Raw genomic sequence first — 21,324 nt, 5'->3', positions numbered from 1 at the left:
TGCTATTCATGAGCACCTCCTCCCCTCTCTCCATCACACCGCTGTGCCCATTACACGGCACTTACAGCACGGTGCACGTGTGTGTGTGTGTGTGTGTGTGTGTGTGTGTGTGTGTGTGTGTGTGTGTGTGTGTGTGTGTGTGTGTGTGTGTGTGTGTGTGTGTGTGTGTGTTAGTCAAGTGCAGCAATTCCTCTGCACGGTTATTGAGACGATCATATAAACACAAGTCTGACTAACTATAATGGCCTCGCAGTTATCACTTCATTTGAGGGTATGAACTAAAAACCATGACAATAGAAACAGTCTCCACCTGCTTCAGGGCCTCCGTCCTACATTTTGAATATTCTGAATAATTTATCAGGTAGTTGATATTGTGGCTGTTTGTACAGATTCAGAACATCTGATATTACGCTGTTTCTCACAGTCGCATTTTTATCTTATTAATACCGTTTGTTTCATGATGCTTGTATAAATAGACATAATAATAGCCCCTATAGACCCAGTGGGCACTTTATTAGCTACACATGTATAATTTAATGCAAATATGGTCCAGAAAGTCTTTTTTGATGACTATAATTTTCTTAAATGTATTTATTACCTTCGCCTAAGGGGTTATTATCTCATCTGGGTTTGCTAGTTTGCAGGGTTTCTATTATTCTGCCTCCCTCTTGAATATGACAGAAAATCAGAAGCAACTATCTGACGTTTCTGACATTGTTAACAAAGATTGTAGATATTATCAAGATAGAATTCACTGTAGAGCTGTTCTATTAGTTTTCATCAGTGTACCTAATAGTGAACGAATCTACTTCAGGTATAAAGTCTAGTTTTTGTTCCCTTTATTTCTATTTTCTATTATTCAAAATCAACCAGGTATTCTTATCTGAAACCAACAGAGTCTCCACTGTGTTTAAGAAAGTCACCATTTCCAAATATCTATCATCTATATCTGTTTTTAAGATCACAGATCAAACTCCTCTGGTGCTGAACTTGATGTCACACACAGGAACGTTGGGTATGAAGAAAATCTACAGCAAGAATAAAAGCTGAAGATCTACGAGTAGAGGAAGCTCCTCGGTCTTCTGCTCTCGATACTGGAGGAACCTCCGTGTTTTATGTTTCCCCTTTTCCTGCTTTGGTAGCACAACAACGCGCTGGATTCCAAAGATAAAGGAGATTTCTTTTGGCAAATGGTGAAAGTAGCAAAATAAAGGGCCTGCTGGTCCCAGGGTGTAATTACAGTGGCTGGAAGCACACCAATCTATCACGAGGAAAGGGGGGGTAGGGGGGGTGGCTGACACGCTGCAAAGGGGTTAGTCAAAGGAGATAGCCTTTGACTAACTACTGGCCTCAGACAATCGATACTCTGCAGATATTGCATCCAGTGTGAAACCAGGAGAAAGGAGGAAAAAAGCCCTAAAAACTTCCCAAATGGTTTTTCATTCAGATATTGATCAGCTCCCCTTTTATCATGACCTTGCTCCACCAAGGCCATATACTTTCTTAAGGGTATAAAGAACTCATAAATCTGAGAGTTGCTACGGAGTCACACTGAGCTGTGAGCAGCAAGGCAGTCAGGCAGGATGGTGTAATTGGTCTTTCTGGGATGGCGGCCCTTCATTCATACTTCATAACAAGGATTCCATTACAGTTCTGAGCTGCTGGGAAGAGGAGGGACAAGAGTGGTGGGGTAGAAGAGAGGAAGGGGATCCAAAAGCTTGAGGTGGGTTAGAGAAACATCTCTCGTCCTTTCTTATCTCCAGTTCAGGTGACCACTATAGCAACAACTATACTTTACCCATAATCCCAACTGGGGGTACTCGTACCTCTAAAGGTAATTTAGCAGTTGCCAAGGTGTACAGGGAGGGTTGTCTAGGAGCTGAGGAATATGGCCAGAAATCCTATTAGGCAATCATTTATCAATCCAAGTTGATAATAATTGTTGATAAAGGTAACATTATCATTTCTTTTAAGTTTACAAACAGATTTTTGCGTGAGTGAAGTTTTAATCTTTTTAGGGGGGCAGACAATAAAACAAAACATTTTACAAAACTGAAGTAGTGATACCTCCTCACTGTGCTTGTAAAATGCAAAAGCCATATTTGTTGGCATATTAGTATTGACGAAAAATATTATTAATTAAGATAATTATTGATATATTGTTGCTCAATATTGTTTTTGTTTTTATATTGTTGTTTTTAAATTGTTGTTTGTATATTGTTGTTTGTACAGTGCACCAACCATACCAAGGCAATTTCCTGTATGTGCAAATATACATGGCAATAAAAAGGATTCTGATTCTGATATTGTTTTAATGCCCAGCCCTAAAATCCGCTTACTTCAAAAAATATCTAACTCATTATTCAGTTAAAAATGATAATCAAACATTTGAGTGTAGGATGAAAAAAGGGTAGTAGTCTGTTCTTTAGTATATTTAATATCACAATAATAGATTTAGTAATCCCTTCTATAGACTGACTGCATAGAACGCAACTCGTGGTGAGAGAAGTGGGTCAAAGGTTGGTTGAGATATCACCATCCCCAGATTTACTGAAAACCAACGATAATAGTAAAATAATTCCAAGAGCAACACTTTGCCTTTGACAGGATTAAATGAACATATCTGGAAGATGAAAGGTGGTTTCAGTAAAAGGGCACTTGAGCTCATCTCACAGGGCTGGCAAACTGAAAATAATATATAATTTCCACTATCTAAGTCAAGACTAGTTTTCTCTTTAACACTCTCTCATCCTGACGGATTCACTCAGTGTGATTCTGCAGCACAGTCTGGGTCTACACGGCAACACTTAGCCACGCTAACATATGGACATCATCAGCTGTTAATATGTTTCACCATGACACGTTGTTACTGTTCGTTACAGCCCCAGCCACTGTACTGTATATACAGTGGAGGTAAATGTTTTCATTAGGGCTATATTCTTATTCATATCCATGAGCGGCTGCACGGTAGGGCCACAGTGTTTTATGGAACTGATGGAACGCACGTCTGTCAACCTGGAACCCGTCTCCCCAGAGATTTTAGGAACATCCTTTTGGTCCCAGGCACAACTTTTCAGTCCCAGACACATGTCACTGGTTCTGATTAATGAGGTGGAGGGTTTCACGTTAAACCCGTTTAAGGGCCTCGGTGCTGCAGATCCCCGCTCGATACTGAGAGTCTCGTTTACAGAGGACGAGTGGAACCGAACGCAGGCTCCGGTTTCCTCGCACGCCGTGTTTATGCTCTGTGTTTAGGACAGTATCAAGGCGGATGGATGACGACCAGTCGGGGGTCCCAGCTAATTGGTTTTTAAGTAGTCAGAACGTGGACCTAAAGGAAACAACTGTCTCTGCCCGAGATGAGACGGGAGCAGCGCACGGCTACAGCTGCCACTGCTCAGTGCATCGGCCCGTGTTTGTGTTTAGACTGAGGGTATTTATAAGCAAACTAAAATCCATTACCAGTCAAAAAAAAGAAAAAAAATGATGGTCAATGTAAAGAAGGGCTCATTTCAATGATCATCCTGTGTAGCTGCATTTAAATTGTAACATTTTAATAAATCATGGTCTTCAAACCCGAAGCATTAGTCAATCCCTAAAGATTAATGTTGAATTGCTCTGTAAAAATGTGGAATGACAACTGAGAAATCTTGTTAACGAATCAGCATCAGGGGAGACTGGGGCTCTACAGTGTTTATTGTATCTCCAAACACAATAAAGCCAATGTGATGGTCAGATAAGTCCGCAGCTGCAGAGTTTTCCATCCGGCAAACAAGACACACTCAACTTTCTACACAGTGACTCTCATAATCACTCATGAGCAGGGCTCCGTATACAGAATACTGCAGCTAGACGAAAGGATGTCGGGAGGACAAATGTCCTCGTCTTGTCTTTGTCTCCATCTCGACTTCTGATGCGTCAGTAACAAATCCCCGTCCCATCTGTCGCCCTCTTCTTCTCGTCTGTCTTCCTGCCGCTCTCGTGCCGAGCATTTCCGAGAGCCAGTGTACTCTAAACAGTTACCTTCTTGTTTCCTATGGTTATAATCTCCCCTGACGTGCCGCGGTCCCATTTCCTTTTTCAGCCCTGACTGCAGAGCACCATAATGTACAGGGTGTCCATAAAGCACACACGCGAGGCCGGGCGGACACTGTGCAGACCTCCGCTTTAACACATGCATTACGTTCAGTATTATGTATCATAATTGTGATTTAAGTCTGGAATGGGAGGAACACGGGGGGAGATAATTCAGGGCCGCCACAGCTTCTCATGCAATCATTTATTTAAGGAAAATACTGTGTGAACATAAATGTCCTCGCTGCCGAGAGCCGGGTGCGATCACGGCGTTATTAATTGATAACTTGGAAGCGGTACAGTTGGTATCCAGAAGAGGAGGCTCAACGTGAGGGAGAGAACTAACAAGGCCCGTCAGGACAGAATATTATAACATTATTATTATTAAATCTGTTTTTGTTATTTCTCACAGATTCGTATTTCTGTCCCTGGTCCCTCTCTCTGTCATTTCAAGCTGGAGCAGCGAAGATGGAAAGAGGTGATGTCACATATTTCTGGTTGACCAATCAGGATTGAGCGTTATTGGTGACGACAGTGGCGGAGTTGCTTGTTTGTGTTGCCACGGAGATGCCACTGTCAATAATACTGGACACACCACACCCACATCGTCCTGATTAGGCCGAGATTCTGAGACTTGATTTAAGCGAAAACAGAATCTAAAATACAGATGTTTTTAATCCGCAATTTAATTATAATTTTAGTTTATATAGAACAGCCTTTTATTTTGAAAAACGTAACATTTGAAGCCACAGCAGAAGATTTTCCTTTGTATCTCCTTAAATTAAATATCTTCATACAGTGTTATAACGCGATTTCTTATTTGAAATGATGAACCTAGTAATAATTCAGATAATTTAATTTCTCTTACATATTCTTATCAGTGATATTCGAAGCTAATACAAAATATACATATTAAGTATTCCAATTCCTATGCTTTCTTAAGTTATGCATCCGATGCTAATTCAGTAGAATTGAACAATCAATATATTAGTCAATCAAATGAAGCTATAAACAATTCTCGAAATTATTAAATTTTTGGAGTAATTTTTAAGCTAAATTTCAAACATCCACTATTTCTAGGATTTGAAATGTAAGGATTTGCTTCTTTTCACTGGTTTGTATCATTTTAAAGATAAATATACATGTTGGACGTTGTCATATCGTTTTAAGCAAAAAGGATAAACCAAATAAAATATTTAAAAGATCAAGTGATAATGAAAACAACAATAATAATAGTTGTATCACTAAAGAACGGCTGAGGTTGTCTGTAGTGTAAGACAAAAAGAAAAAGATCTGGACAATTCATATTACATATTCCTCTGAACTTCTTTGTTTATGTATTACATAGTATGCTGCATTTCTAATATAAATCTTTACAGAAAATTTCATCGATAAGATAAATGAGACAAAACCGTTCTAAGTATTTTGCAGAGACTCAGTTAAAATGTCCTCTGTCGTATCGTTAGTGGACGAGAGAGAAAAATCCTTTCTCTGGGAGTAACTGTGAACGTTCTGCCTCGGCTTCTTCCCCTCAATGCTGCGCCGGAGAAATGACATAGCACAAGATAAAATAGTAATGCTAATATCAATAGTTTGTCCATTACAGGTCAGCTAACTGTCCCGAGGAACAGTTACAAAGCTGTTCCTTCTCGATCTCACAAGGCCGATCAATACAGGGGCATACTGTTTCAATTTTGCCGGCATTGATTTTCTCTATAACGCTCCAACCCCTGAAGCATTCGTCTTTCTGAAGGAAGGAAGATTTGATTTACTGAAGAAAAATTGGAGTGCACATCACAAAGATCTTTTGCCGGGCGGGAGGCTGACGTGCCAAAAGATGGATGTCCCTTGGCTGGGAAGCCTCTAGCCTAAGGGCGTCCATTAGAGCAGTGGTGCTGCAGAAAATGAGTTGCTTATATGAGAAAGGAGGAGCGGAGGGAGAGGACTCGCTGCTCGGGGTGTGTGTGTTTTGGGAGGGGGGGGGCGGGGGCGGGGGGGGGAACTAGCTGTAGGTGAGGATTGTTCCAGCAAACTGGGAATTAAAAAGAAAAGGATGCTGGTGCCGCTTTAAAGGAAAAGAAGAGGACAAGTAAGAGATGCCGGGGAGTAGCTAAACCTCCACGTCTTGAGCAGTGCTTCTGTTTGCCTGCACCAGAAGATCCTCAACAACAGCTCTGCACTCTGCCTCTACATCCCACTCCAGCCCCCTCTGCAGCTGCAGTCACCTTCCCTCTACTTTCCCTGCTTCCTGCATCCAGAGTGAATTTCCATGGTACATTAGTCAGCCTATTAGAATGCAATAAAGAGAAAGGTATAAGAGAAAGAGGGTGCGGGGGAGAGAGAGCGAGAGAGAGAGAGAGGAGAGTAGTGCTTGTCCCCAGAGAGCTGGTGTTCTCCATCATCTGCCCTCATCTCCTCTCTCTGTCCGTCGACTGTGTCTGTAGGTGTCATATACATGAGAGATGATTCCTGACCCAAATAAACACCGCAGCAGTCTGGATGCTCAGTGGACCCGAGCTCAAAGGGGAAGGGGGGGGGGGGGGGGGGGGGGGGGGGGTTTGCGAGAGGTAAAAAAAAAGATGACATCTGCCAGTTGTTTCAATTGTGGCCGTCCTGCTACCTGTTCATTTACTTTTCTTCCCCCGTCCCACTTAAGAAGACAGCCGGCTGGCATGTTGTACACCTGAGTCTCCAGGCACCGGGACCGGGACAGGGACGGACGGACAGGTAGTCGCCCCATCTATCCGTCTGTGGATCTGTCTGTGCCTTGACACTAGATGACAGATTGATACTGCCTTTGTCTGGTGGAGGGAATCCTCCCTGGACGTTCAGTGTTACAGCTGAAGTAGTGAAAAGAAGAACGGCAAAAAGGGGAAGGAGTGAGGGGGGGACGAAAAAAAAAGAAATTGCGTATATTGATGAAGACAAAGGCAAAGAGAGGTAGAGCGAGAAAAAAAAAGAAAAGACAAAGCCAAGGAATGGAAAAGGGAAAATCACCTCACACCTCTTTCCTCCGGAGGCCAGGGCCGCTGTAAGCTGGATATTAAGACACAAATTGCATTCAGGCAGGTCACACTGTGTCAGAAGATATTAGACGCCTGCCGTGAGGAAACAACAATTCCCATCCGCTCGCGAGAAAATAATATTTTCATTTTCAGACTCTTTATTGAAAGGAAACTTCGGGGAATACGTTTTTATGGCACGTGAGCAGGCAGGCTTGAGATTTTTTTACACCCGAGCAACAAAAGGTCGTAATTGAAGCCGTGTCTTGTCTTTGAGCTCCTGGATTTCATTCTCACAGCTTGGGAAAAAAGGGTTGTGGGTTTCATCGTGTGTCCATTCTTTCCCTTGCTGTTCTTATCTACTGGTATCAGTGTGGCTGCACCACACGCTTTGTGTGTATGAGTGGAATTAGGAAAAGCACAGCTCTTGCATTAGGACGCCTGCAGGTATGCAGGTGTGTTTCTATTTCCTGTGTTCGTCTTTTCCTTTTTCTGTTTTTTGCAGCAGCAGATGTTTCTCTTATGCCCACAGACCACGGGCTCTGGTGCGAAGCTGCACCACCTGACCTTCACAGTAATTGACCAAAAATATTGATGTAATGGCACAGGACTGATTGTGATTTATTAAAAGAGCTCTGCACTCCAAGGCCCAGTGCCAATGGCTCCCTGAGCCCATCGGCAACCATTAGGAAAACCATCAATAGCACAACAGCATAGAAGAACGGTAATGGGGGGGACTTTTTCTGGCACGAGCTCGGAGAACACAATCTCCATAGTAAATAGAAGAGCCTCGTGTGAGTACACATGGAGACTAATAGAAAGAAAGAGATGGAGGGGAGGAGAGGGAGAGGGAGAGATGGGATCAAGGAAACGAAAAATATGACAAATCATACAGCACGTTCTGAAAAGAGAAGGAAAACAAAGGCAGCCAAAGATAGGCTCCTGATCCAATAGCAAACTAACCCTCGCCAGACGGCTCTCTGGAGAGTTGCTGCAGTCTAACAAGCACGAGCCAGCGGCCGTCTCCGGCTCACTGTTACACACTACCTGCACAAACAGCCATCATTAGGGAATAGCTGCGCTGGATTCTGCTGCCTGTTTGGCGAAACAAACACGGAGGATAAGGTTCCCTCTGATCTTAATGGGAGCGGAGCTGTTTAAATGGCTTTCATCTCCCTCCCAAGTCAATGCATCATCCAGCAGCCCACAGCTGACATTTTCACCTTTGAAAATCCAATTTAATCAAAGTCATGAGTATTGGGGGACGAGGACGATTACGATGAGATTAAAACCATTACACTTTTTGAATGATTCGCAAGGCGGAGAAAAATTACATCTTATAAACAGGGAGGAAGAGAACAGAACCAAAACAGGTGCATCCTCTGGGTTAAAGGCTGGTGCTTCATTCCAGTAACACGATCTCTCATTATTCTAAAATATTCTACCAGGTTGTTTTCAGAAGCAGCTTTTGTTTTACCTGATGGAAGAGTTTCCCCAGGCTCCGTGCTTGTCAGTCAGGATGTTGACTATCTTCTGGATGAGCTGCGTGGCCGTCACGTGGTCGCGGTACTTGGCCGCCCGGATCAGGTGGTCACACATCTTCTCCTCATCTCGCTTCTCGGCTGCGTACTGAGCACAGTTGGACTGCAAGTGAAGGTATCACAGATGAGTACAAATACAAAATACTATCAAAACATGTGACAGGAAACTGAAATATGCAACGTTTGAATATTGAAGTGTCTTGCAAGTAACATATATATATATATATGTCGTCAAAAATATTCTATGAGAAGAAACAATACAGATGCTAGACCACATTGTTTTCACCTATAGAAACTCTACTCTGAGTAGAACCAAATGAAAAGCATAGGGGTAATTTCTGTCCTCTTGTCATGTTGATTAATAACAGTGGACACGTGTTTACTAATGCCCTCCGGCGCACCAAATAACACGATACCCACAATGCACAGGGAGGGACATTTCTCTCTGTCGGAATTTGTTATCGCCACGGCCCTTTGAACTCGGCAGCGGTGGCGAAAGTAAAACACCTTTCTGAAAAGAGCGGCTATAATTTGAACCAGTGTTTGGATTTCCAAACTTGATTTCAGAACCAATTTCAGCTCCAGAGCCAAGCAGCAGTCTTGAACTGTTTCAAAGTGAACTACTTATTGAAGGTGAACTTAAGGAATGGGACACAGGAAGAAAAATACACGGGCTGTGACATTCAGATCATGACGTTTACCATGGTGAAAAAACGTTTTTAGAATGGAAACATATTCAGTTGTTAATGCTGCACTGGTTGCGGATTACTGTCCTTATCAAATTACCTTAAACTAGCCCATCGCTACACCAGTCGCACATTAACCATTAACCCAGATGCATGGCGGAACAAATGCAACCGGTTTTCCCAAAGTTGCCAGTAAAGCTCTTTCTAATGGGTCCTCCTCTTCAATTTGAACAGCAACATTTCATATCTGACAGAAAATCGATAGGTATAAATCACATTAGAGGGGCTTCTCTGCAGCCTGCTGGGCCTTAATTATCAATCTGTGTCTCTTTGTGTGGCATTAAATTGGGCCTTGACCTTCCATCACGGTGACCCGGGAGAACGGCAAAGTATGGGAAGAGGGATTGCTGGGTAAATGTTTCAGCTTTTAAACACAAGAAGCCTTTTCTTTGATGTGCGTGTGGTTGTGTGTGTGTGTGTGTGTGTTGCATGCCCATTCATCTTGATCAGTGAAGGTATAGGGAAGCAGCAATGGGATGTAGAGGAAAGCCGGACCAAAGGAATTGACTCAGAGCACAACATCTAAAGTCCAAAACTACATTTAGTTGTTAAATTAAAGCAGTAAATTATTAAGTAAATTAAAGCAAACCATTGATTGGTTGAAAACATTGGCACAGTGGTATTTGGGTTTTTGTTTGCTAATATGTGCCTATATGAAAACTTGTATTTTCAATAATAAACTATGCAGAAAAGATGTGTGTTTGCATTTAGTGTAAAAACAAAATGTTTATTTTCTTAAGTCAAGTTCTTTATATTTGGTTGTGTTTGTGTTTTCTTTCTATTAATGGTTATCTAGAATCGGTTTATGGTTAAGCTGTAAAATATCAAGCCTCAGCTACATTTCGTTGTCCTTAAGGTTTGATAACGACATCCTAGGAATAATTTACAGATAAACAGAAAACAATATTAACCTGTTACAGCTGAAAAAAAAAAAATTGTATTCATTAAATATGAGAATTTCTTCATTTTCTTAAAATAAATGCAGGTAGAAGTAACCGGCCTCTATAGACTCCATTTCCATCCGCCCCTGTCTGAGACATGTAAAGTCTGCAGGACTAATCAACAGTGCTGGGTTCACACTCATAACCATAAACAAACACTTCATCACCTGTGTGCTGAGGCTGCCCAAACACCCAAACCCTCCATGCTGTAATGGGCTTTTCTCATATCCAAAGCCAAAGTCGACTGCAGGAGAAAAGGCCAAATTCACGGACTCTCCCCTAAAACAACAACCAAAGAAGCCGAACCCATGAGCAGAGCCATTAAAACCCACGGCTGCGTTCGCTGGTAAGTGGAAAAGACAAGTCACTGTTAATTCTGGGGGTCATTCCGTTGATGTGAAGTCAGAGAAAATGCACCGGCATTATGAAGAGACTTATTATGTTATGTTATTATGGAGGTTAAAGCGAATAACTTAATCTCCCCCTCGCTTGGCACCGTCCTGCATCCAGGTCCACTGACAGGATAAAGGACAGAAAGTAGAAAGAAAAGAAAGGGGTCATTTCTACTATTTTCAAACAAACTGTTCTTTCATTCCTTTTTTCGAAGAATGTCGAGGAAACATAAGAAGTCAATTAAAAACTATATGTTCCCCTTCTGCAAATTTTGGAACACGCCTCCTTTGGAGTGACCGAAGCAGTCAGCGTGGGTATTCTGACAAGAAAACAAGCATAAAAAGACAAGATCAGATATAAGCATTTCCATTTAGCAAGTTAAAAGAAAGCAGCTGAGGGGGCGGGGGGGCGGGGGGATGGGGGGGGGGGCTGCAGACTATGCTCCGTTAGCTTCCTGCCTAGACAGCCACCAGGGCACAGCTCGCTGGCAAGTGAGACCTTTATGACTTGCGACACTGTAATCATGGGCAGCACCTTCCATTACAAGGCCTGGCTGACAGGGTCGGCCGGCGTGGGTGCCCGGCCTGCCGGCGGAGACAGCTCGGTGAGGACGAAATGATAATGGCTGGCATTAATCGAGTCAATTACACTGAGCCGTGTCTCCCACAATTCATCCACAGTTCAAATAAATAAATATGGATGGGCGCCTGGAGTTTGGAGAGGGAAAGGGGGGACGTTCAAGAGAGGAGCGAGAAAGGGGGGGGGAGTGGTAACCTTGGTTGTGGGGGCAGCATTTCTACAAAATCACATAATGGCACATGGACAGAGACGCAGCCTGGAAAAAGATGCATTTTAATCCACTGGATGTTATTTAGAAAATGGCACACACACAATCTTCCTGCTGTTAAAATGTGTGGTTATCGCTGCAGGTCGCGGGTGTTTGTGTGATGCTGATTCCACAAATAATGAGCAGGGGGAACGAGGGGGGGGGGGGGGGGGGGGGGGGGGGGAGAGTTGTACAGTGGGGGTGTTGTACCAGTGTCAGCCTTATCTAAATGCTGTAGTTGTTGTCAGATGATGCCTTGGCTCCCCCTCCTCCTCCTCCTCTCCCCTCAGTGGGTTGAGAGGGTTAACCAGTATAATAGGCTGGAGAATGGAGGCTCATTACCCGATATCAGCCCTATGTTTATCAATTAGAGTGACAGAGAAAGGTCTCGTGGTGTTGCCGCTCCACAGCGAGCCTTCAACGAGCCGCCTGACAAAACCAGGGTCTCACAGTTCTGTCGCAGAACAAGAGGGAAAAACAGAACCCCGGCAGAGACGTTATTAAAGTGCTTCATTTGCAATCTCTTGACACTGGTGGCACATCGGGGCTGCACACTCTCCCAGGGCTGGGCCATCGCTCTGCGAGAATCTCCAATTCCTTACATCCGTCGACAAGCGCTCCCAGAGGCTTTCATTCACAGACGGGCAGAAAAACTGTCCAGCGGAAGGCGAGACATCAGGCTCGTCCTTGTCTGGTTTCAGAGAATGCAAATACACTACAGATAAATTCCTCCTGGAACCCACTGGAGGTCTTGGGAGACAAGAGGATGAAATGAGAAAGGAGGGATGGGGGGGGGGGGGTTACCAAACAAAAGTAGATGCCGAAACCAGTCCGCCAATTGGTTTCAAAGAGATTCTCTTGCACTTGATCTCTTGCCCTCGAGTTTTCAAATTGCAACATAAAATGTCACCAGGGGAATTCAGACAATGGGCCGGGGAAGAAACGAGAGAAAGGAAGAGGAGGGAGAGAAAAATGAGGCCTTAAAAGTACAATGGCGAACAAAAGTCACCAAATGACAATGCCTGACAGCCACTTCAATTCTGAAATGATGCCCCTGTCATGCCGTGCTCCCAAGTATTGATTTTTTTTTTCCCCGAGCGCCAGAGTAAAAAAAAAAAGAAGAAAAATCAGATCCAGTGGAAACAGATCCCTGCTGCTGGCACCAGCCCGGGGCGAGCGGCCATCAAGGTTAACGCAGGCGCAACACTTATCAAAGTATCTCTCTCCTCCTCCTCCTCCTCCTCCTCCTCCCCTCGGTGGCTGATCTTTAATGGACTGGTCACCATGCTCGTCTGGCAGCCTCTTTCATCTCCACTACCCAGAAGCCTCTGGTCCCTGCAGAAGTGCGTCCTCCTCTCACAACATCAGTCTGCGGCGCTGCCACCTTTGCACGATGACTCCGGCTCGGCCTCAAGGTCATGTCACGTGAAAAATCATACATGTCGGCCGGAGGTGAAAAATAGTCAAATGAAAGGAGGAGGCCACCAGATGACAAATACATGTAGCCTGGATCTGCTGTTGGCCTGAAATTCTGAATAGGTGGTGGAGGGATGGCACCAGGCTTGATTTTCAAAATAAAATGTGCAGGAAGCAACATTCATGTGTGAAAATATTGGTCAAATGGAAACTGTTATTCAGAATGGTGAGCTCACCCTCACCTGCTCAAAAGGAAATAAAGAGAATGTTTGCCTGGTGACTAGAGAGCTGGTGTCAGACTGAAACAAAGAGGTAAAGTCATATCGGGGGTTAGCTGCTCACACATTATGATGGGAGCTGCAGAGGAGGTACCTGGGGACTTCATTACGCCGACAAGACGCCGGGACTGAGCCTACTCTTCACCAACCATCCTCTTGTACCCCACTTCTCCCTTTTTCTTCCTCCTCATGTCTTGAATGAAACAATCCATTTTGTACAATCCAAAAATAAGCATCTCTCAAGAATGGACAGAATGAAAAAGCGAAACACGTTTTTCCTCCCAGGACTGATGTGAAATCTCTCGAAAACGCAGCCCCATTCTGATGGTTGTGCCACAGATGTAAACACCTTCTCCATCTTTTTCAACAGATTTGACCACAAGGAGAGGCCTGGGCATTCTGCTCTGCTGACAAACTACATTACAGTTAGGACAACTACATGACAGCGAGTTACAGCGGGTGGCAGCCGTCACTCAGTGTCAGGAAGGTTTAAATATCCAGGGGAGCTGTGATACCCTGGTTCTCCCATACGTGTGTTTGAGTGACCTTGTCAAGTTGCTTCTGGTTCAAGTAAAATGTATAAAAGAGGTTTTGGTGTAATACGTAGAGCCCGACAAAAAAGAAAACACAAACACAAATATGTTGAATTGTAAATGATGAAAATATACATATAGACACACCTATCCTGCATTGCTTATTTGTTAAAATAGAAGTTTTCATATCAGACAAAACATTGACGCTGCTACTCTCTGTGAAAGGCCAAGAGGCAGCCCACCACGACGCCACCTGTTGGTTGATGAGGACACTGCAAGCTCACCTACACCTGCGACACCATTGGACAGTACTAGCTGTCAATCATCTTGTATCTATGCCCCAATGCATATCATGGTGCATCTTTTATTTGACTCTAAACGGAACCATATTTAACAAAATGAACATGAGAAAGAATTGAAACTAGTAATCGAGACCATAAAATACTTCGCAAAGTATTTACTGACGTTATAAACCAAGTGAGAATTAGGGTCATTTTCCCGTAAACCTGTGGAGCCGCCCTCTGCTGCTCTTATGGCACAATAAAGGTTTTGGGCATTTCCGCATTGGCTTCAGTTTCCCTTCCCGGAGTCTACAACAATTTTTTAATTACAGTCTATGTGAAAGCCTCCTATCAGCCAACCAGTAAATCAGCTGGGCTCCAGCAATAAGTGAACTTATCCACCAGGTAGTAAAACGTGTATTTAAATCTCAGAACTCAGCTGCGACAGAACCTCCAGACTCTTTCTGTGATGCTCGGCTCTGTAAGATCGGTCTGTGCTGCAGCTTCCAGAGAACAGTGTGATGATAATGGAACACAATGAGCATCGGCTCAATGTTAATGTCATTAACGTGGGGGGGGGGGGGCCGGATCGTTTTACAAGCCGAGCAGAGGGAAGACAATGACGCCGAGCACTAATTAGCCGCTGTCGTCTGGCTTTCACAGAATCTCTCAGACAGTCAATTCAATTACTCCTTATAACAGCACGGGGATGAATCAAGGGGGTGTATAAAAAAAAAGAAAGAATAGAAATGACTTGGGTCTTGCTCACTCTTCCCTATCTGGACCTTCTTATCTGCCCTTGTGGCCCTGAGCCCACCACATTTCATCCCTAATGAACACCCCCATAAAAAGAGGGAGTTCGATTTCTCTCCCCTCCTTTCTATCTCTCGGGCTCCCTCTTCTTCCGGCTCCTCTGGAAGATATCAGAGTCCATCATTTGCTGTGCTGGGCAGCAGCATCCGATCTGCAGATCTCCTTCACATTAAGGATCCTATTAGATAGAGAACCCTAAAAGGTAATTGGATTTCCCCCTAGTTATCTTCATCTCTGTTTCACCCTGCGCCCACTGTAATAACTTACTCTCCGGGCCAGAGATAACTCAATTCTGTCCCGTGGAGAGCCCGGCGAGAGTGTGAGCGAGAAAGGGAGACAGACAGTGAGAGAGAGAGAGAGAGAGCATATGTTGCGTCTCTGAGGCAAACTGGTATCTAAATCAAAAGAGTCCTCTATCAATGCCTTCTCGGGGATATGAGCTCTGACAAAGTGCAAACATAAATATGTTCTTAGGCGTTAAATTATTCTCATTATTGGGCCTTCTTTGGAGATTTGCTGTTTTACAAAAAAGAAAACGTATCATGTGCAGGAAAATATCGTGAAGGAAGACAAACACAACACAACGACAACCAACAGGAGTCATTTTCTAGGACTCACAAAACAATAACCCACCTATAGTGTCACCACAACACAATACAGAGGAACAAGGCTTTAAAAAACTGGGACATAACTGAGAATTATTTTGAAAACCCTCCACCCCCCCTACCCTCAGGGGGGATGTTTCATTGGCCTGTTATTTTTATTGTGGCAGTGCAAAATGAAACCGTCGGCTCCAGCAGGCTCAGGCCGAGCTTGTATGGAGGCAAAAAAATCAATACAGCAATATCAGAGCAGGACTTATCAGGGGTTCACTTCTTCCCAGAGGTCACCGAGGAATAACTGCATTTAGGAGGGGAATTCAATTGTGAAACATAGTTTGGGACGTGCTCTGCTGGGTATCTGATTAAGGACGTCTGCAGGACCACGAACAAAGAGAAGGGTTTCAAATAAAAAGACAAAAACATTGGAAAGTTATAGGTTTCCATTCGGTGCATGTCTGCCCTCGATTGAGTGATAGTTCATGTTGGAGATAGTGCTGCTTCATTTGGAAACAGGAAGTCCGGCCCTATTCCACTAAGTTTACATGGACAGCAATATTGACCTTATTCTGTCATTATTACAATCATGACGTTTCTATGGATTGCGAATAGAATATTCCATTCATATTCCTGATCACATGTTACAGAGAATCGTCCAATTATGACTCAACATTCCGAGTATGTGCAGGTTTAGGTGATCAGATCAGTGTCCATATAAACATAACCAGGGTCTTAATGATAAAGATAATATTTTATATAAACATTCATATATATCATTAATATGAATGTAGCTTGTAAATAATTCAATAGCAGATTAATGTCCCTGTTGTTAGAACTCTCTTACCCAGCATGCATCAGAGGCTATTCATCTAATTTTAACTGTGCACTTATCGAAGGTTTATGTAAAAATAGATATAAATTCAGCTCAGTAGCTTATTTCTATGTCCAACAAATCTTATCAGGACATTATAATTGCACAGAACATTTGTCCAGAAGGACGGACGAGAAGAAAAAGAGATTAGACAAAAGCTACGACAAGAAGAAGCTGCTAGGTTTGCAGAATTTGGGAGAATCTCTTGGGGTGAGCTGACTCAATCTACTGTACTCCAGGAGAGGAAATACAGGCGGATGCCAGGGAGTTTGAGAAAAGCAGAAGGGATGGGGACATGGTTAGAGAGTGCATGTGGCCCGTGGCCACGGCAGGAGGCCGAGGTGGAGCGGGACCATTTGAGGCTGTCGTGTGCAGACTGGCTGCCAAGTCCCTCCGTCCGTCCGTCTGTCTCAGGACACACACACACACTAAGCTGCTTTTCCTTATGTTGCTCTGTGTCAGATGAAAACATCTGCCTGCCCTGACTCTCTGCACATTAACTTTTACAACAGCATTAATACTGTTACTCTTTTTTCATTAAGTGGACGTGGAGCAGGGAAAAATAAAAACCCCTAGAGTGGAACTAAATCATACTCCGGCTCTGTGTCGATAACGATAAGGTCAGCTCATGTAGGATGATGCAGTGTGAATGATTGACACTTGGAGCAGAGTGAGTAATAAGGAGAGCAGGATGCCAATCACACAGAGAGGCGGCCTGTGCTGGGAAGAGAGCAAAACACAACTCAGACAAAACTTTGATGTGCACGAGTTGTGCCCCCCCCCGTTTGGATTGACTTTCAACACTCTTGAGGGAATTTGCTTTAGCCGAGTGTAAGAGAGACCCTTCCTTGAACCTTTAGAAAAGCATCACATTTTACTGCAAAGTGGGGGCCGGCGAGGGGGGGGGGGGGGGGTTTAGGAGTTGGTGGGGTTACACACAGTCAGCCCTTCAGGCCAGCACCTCTCAGGTCTGTCTGCAGCTTTTAGTGCTGGCAGGTTCCTGAGAAATGAGGGAGGGAAGGCCGGGAGAGAGGGGAGGATGCCATATTCCTGTCACTTGCAAAATACACCCCCTGCGGGAGTATAATGGACAGGATCTCAGCAGGACAGGAAATTATTTTGGTGAGATCTAGAAAGCAGAGGAGGGGAGCGAGGCAGAGTCCGAGCGGGGGGGAAAGGGGCAGCCAAACGGTGCCCATGGGTCAGGAGAGAGTTGAACCCCGGCAGCTACACGTGAATGGCGACGTTTGTGCTGAGGGCTGGTGGGAAGAGGGAGGGGGGGGGGGGGGGGGGGTGGAAGTTATGTTTCAGGGGCAGGGCCTGCAGTTACACAGAGAGGCACGGGGATAAATTAACACTACACAATGTTTGGTTAGCGATATATGTGCCAAGCGTGATCCGCCGGCCTCAGACTGCTCCGGTGTGTGTGCGTGAGAGAGAGAGAGAGTGTGTGTGCTCGCGATTAGCACGGGGTTGTGTTTGAAAAGTAAACATTTATCCTGCAGGTTTGCTGTGACAGATCCTGAAACCTGACGGACAAGTCATTGGATCAGCTCCTCTGTGCTCTCACTGACTCCTTGTTTTCATTAGGTACATTCACTGACAGAGGATCTCGGTATCAAACTGTTAAACGCTTCTATCAAGGGAGTCCTGCTGCAGCGAGCCCGGAGCTACACATGGACTTCACTGTCTGCACATGGCAGGGCGAAAGATTTCAGAGAGAGATATGTGACGGATATTATGCTGCGCTGCAATCACTCATTACTCGGGTCTAATAACATCCCCTTGTTCTGAGGCTACACTCAAAGATGAAATGTGTCAAATGTCTTTAATATCTCTACAACCATCTGTATGGGAAAGTGTGTAAAAAAAAAAACATGGCTGAAAACTCTTCTACAGAGAAATGATCCTGATATTTATACAGGAAATCATTGCCTAGTCAGCAGATCACACTTTGAGACCAAACCACGGAGTCATATTGAAACAACTGCTCCTGAAGCTCAGTCACCTTTCAAGAAGTTTGGGAAGCCACAGATTTGAGCTTGAAGCTACAGATTGTTATTCAAAGTTTGCCAGAGCAGATAAAATCAATATAATTCCCTCATCTTTACACAATTTACTTTGCTTATATTAATATATTGGGGGGTTGATGAGTGAAAATATTCCAATATGATACATCAGCAGATTCAAATGTACACACTCAACAATTTGCAGCTCAAATAAACACTGGTACTGGGACATATCCGCCAACGTTTAGGCTTAGATACTTAGGAATCATGTCAGTGGCCATCTTTTGTGCGTGCGAGTCCACAGCTGTACAGCAGCTCACCTCAAACTCAGCATGCTTGTGGATGTCTTCAGCTCTCTGTCGGCTCAGGATGAATTCAGCTTCATTAGCCACACGCACCAGGTGGTCCTTCATGGTGTGACTCAGCAGTCTGAGGAGAGAGGAGACGGACTCTGAACATCTATTTACATGTATTGTTTACATTCTGAAACGCGGTGCACGGATGAAAATTGATTCAGAATGGAAATATAAGAAAGATGCTAAAAAGAAAAAATTGTAGAAACTTGATTTTCAGAACATGCAAAACATCTGTTTAAGGCTTGTGATGACCCCCGGAGAGAACAACCATGTAATATCCAGAAAATGCCGAAAAAGAACCGTGCAAAATGAGCAGAAAATCTAATTCAGAGACAAAACCAGAGCAGATAGGTTCTTTAACTGGGGTGCAGGTGCTAATCGATTTCTTAATGATATGCATCTGACAGGAGGGAGATGTGAGCGCATGTTGCTACACGTGTTCTCTACCTCCTACCTCTTCTTATCAGTGTTGATGAAACACGCATGTTATGTGTGTGCGTGCATGTGTGTGTGTACAGGTCGGGGGGAAAAAAACCTCTCTGCAGCCCTTAAGGTCAGAACTGTGCAAAGTGGAACAATAACAGACCAGGGGCCAGAGAGGAGGGCTGCGGGGCCCGGGCTGGGACTGATTGAGGGGTGGGGGTGTAGGGGTCAGGAGATGACTGTAACCCAAGCCTGCTGTTTCAGCACAGGGTAGCAGGGGAGCGGAGGTGCTGGGGCCTCTGCAGCCTCCATGGCCCTCACCAGGCCAGGCTATCAATAACCCAGCCGGTGCCCTTCTTTACGGCGCTGTGCTCTCAAAACTGTCGGCTACATGTGGATTGAACAGACTTTGAAAAGTGCAGATTTTTACCAGACTGAGAATTGGCTGTAAAAAGGCTTTACTATGAAGCTGATGTCACTTTGGATTCCGTGAGAAATAAAAATGAGGTTACAGACATCATCTCCATGGGGAAGCAACTATGGTTATTGTATTTACTGATAAATCATTTGGTCTTCAAAGAAATCCTCTCACGGTAGAGATGAGGTCTTCAAAGGGCTTTTGTCCGACGGAGATTCAAAATCAATTTGAACGTTTTACAAAAAGAAGCAGGTCATATTTAAAAGTTAGAATCTAGAACTAATAAATATATGGTACATTTATGTAAACAATAAATAGCTTTCAAAATAGCTAAAGTAGAAGAATCTTCTGTCATTAAACCAATAATATGACAAATTCAGCTCTAATTTCTGGATTTACAATTGACGAATAAAAGAATGTGTTATTACAGTAAAAATCTTTCCTGAGAGCTATTTCTAAATTCAGTCCAGTTAAATTTAACGCTTCTCTCTCATTGTTTTTGGGGGGAGGTTTATGGAACATAGATAAAATGTCTTGATTTGTCTTTGTTAGTTTTTTTTTGCACTATAAATCACACTTTAACACCGACTTTGTGGTCACATAAGAGTCACCTCATTAAGATGAACTACAAATCCTTAATTCCACCAACAACCTCGTTAGCCTCATTAGCATTAGAGTGGATTAGGCTCCACTGACTCAAAAAGCTGAGGATCAATAATGTGACCCTCTACATCACAAACTGGTGGGAGTGAGATCTGTATAAGGACGGGAAGGATCAAATGGCCCCATAACTGAAATACATTTTCAAGAGACAAATAGAGGACAGAAGTGATGATTACAGGCTCGACCAGAAAGACCCAAACTGACAAGGACGATTTCCAGCGTGTCACAGAGAAACTGGCGATCAGAGCCCCTGTCACCTCCTCCCTCGCCCAGCTCCTTCTCCCAAATCCCTCTGGGATGAGCAGGTATTGAATGGAGCCTTGAACTCAAGAGTCCCCAATCCTCACGCTGCCAAGCCCCTCAGCACCGCCAGTCATTGATCGCTGTCCAGGATCCTGATCACACACCCCATCACGAGGGCCTCAGGGACCGTGGAGGGCCTGAGGGGCTGTGAGGTGATCCAGGGATCGGGAGATTGGAAGGGGGCCGATGGGTTGAGGTTGGAAAAGCTAATGAAGAGGTGCCGGTGCAGGGGGAGAGGAAAGCACTCAGCGGGTCAGAGATACATACCTGCCTTCGTTGACCAGCTCGATGAAGGCGAGGCCTGCGTTCTTCTGGATGGAGTTCTGCCATTCCTACAAGCAGACACACAGAATAAACCAATTATTAATTGGGAAATAAATCTGCTACATTAGGAATCAGAGTGAAATGACGGCTTTATCTGTGAATCCACTCCTCACCGGCTTTAAAAGGTAAATATCCTCAAGAAAACCACTAGAGCAAATGTGAAGGCACTTGCTGGGGTGATGGTTTACAAAATACAAAAGAGGGCAATCATTTTATAATCTCTTATCTACAAATTGGAAAGTGAAAAACCTCCATTACAATATCCTAAACCCTGAAGTGTTTACTTCCTCCAAGGCCTCACAGTCCCCTCAAATCAGGCTGCAGCAAATTCACACCTACAAATAAAAGTTTCCTTAAATGTCCTTGATTTTTTAAATTAAGAACTATTATTTATTTCCCGGAAAAACTGTGATAATGTAGAAAAAGATCCAATTCCACAATGTTAAATTCATGGATCTGACCCTTGAACCGGATCAGCACCAGTATTTTATAACATTCCTCCATGTTCAAACTG

General features: G+C 44.0%; 1 protein-coding gene across 1 annotated transcript in view; it reads right to left on the bottom strand.

The window, feature by feature from the left end:
* lrba (LPS responsive beige-like anchor protein) overlaps positions 1-21,324 on the bottom strand; it is a 175,977-nt gene that overhangs the window by 83,665 nt on the left and 70,988 nt on the right. The window contains exons 34-36 of the mRNA XM_053417628.1: positions 20,754-20,818; positions 18,644-18,752; positions 8,554-8,720 (exon numbers count right to left, since the gene is read on the bottom strand). Coding sequence (XP_053273603.1) covers positions 8,554-8,720; positions 18,644-18,752; positions 20,754-20,818 — 341 coding nt within the window. The remainder of the gene's footprint in view (positions 1-8,553; positions 8,721-18,643; positions 18,753-20,753; positions 20,819-21,324) is intronic.

This window comes from Pleuronectes platessa, chromosome 3 (assembly GCF_947347685.1).
Source record: "Pleuronectes platessa chromosome 3, fPlePla1.1, whole genome shotgun sequence".
Lineage (NCBI taxonomy): Eukaryota > Metazoa > Chordata > Actinopteri > Pleuronectiformes > Pleuronectidae > Pleuronectes > Pleuronectes platessa.
Note: the sequence above shows the minus strand (reverse complement) of the source record. Positions and strands in the feature narration are given on the sequence as shown.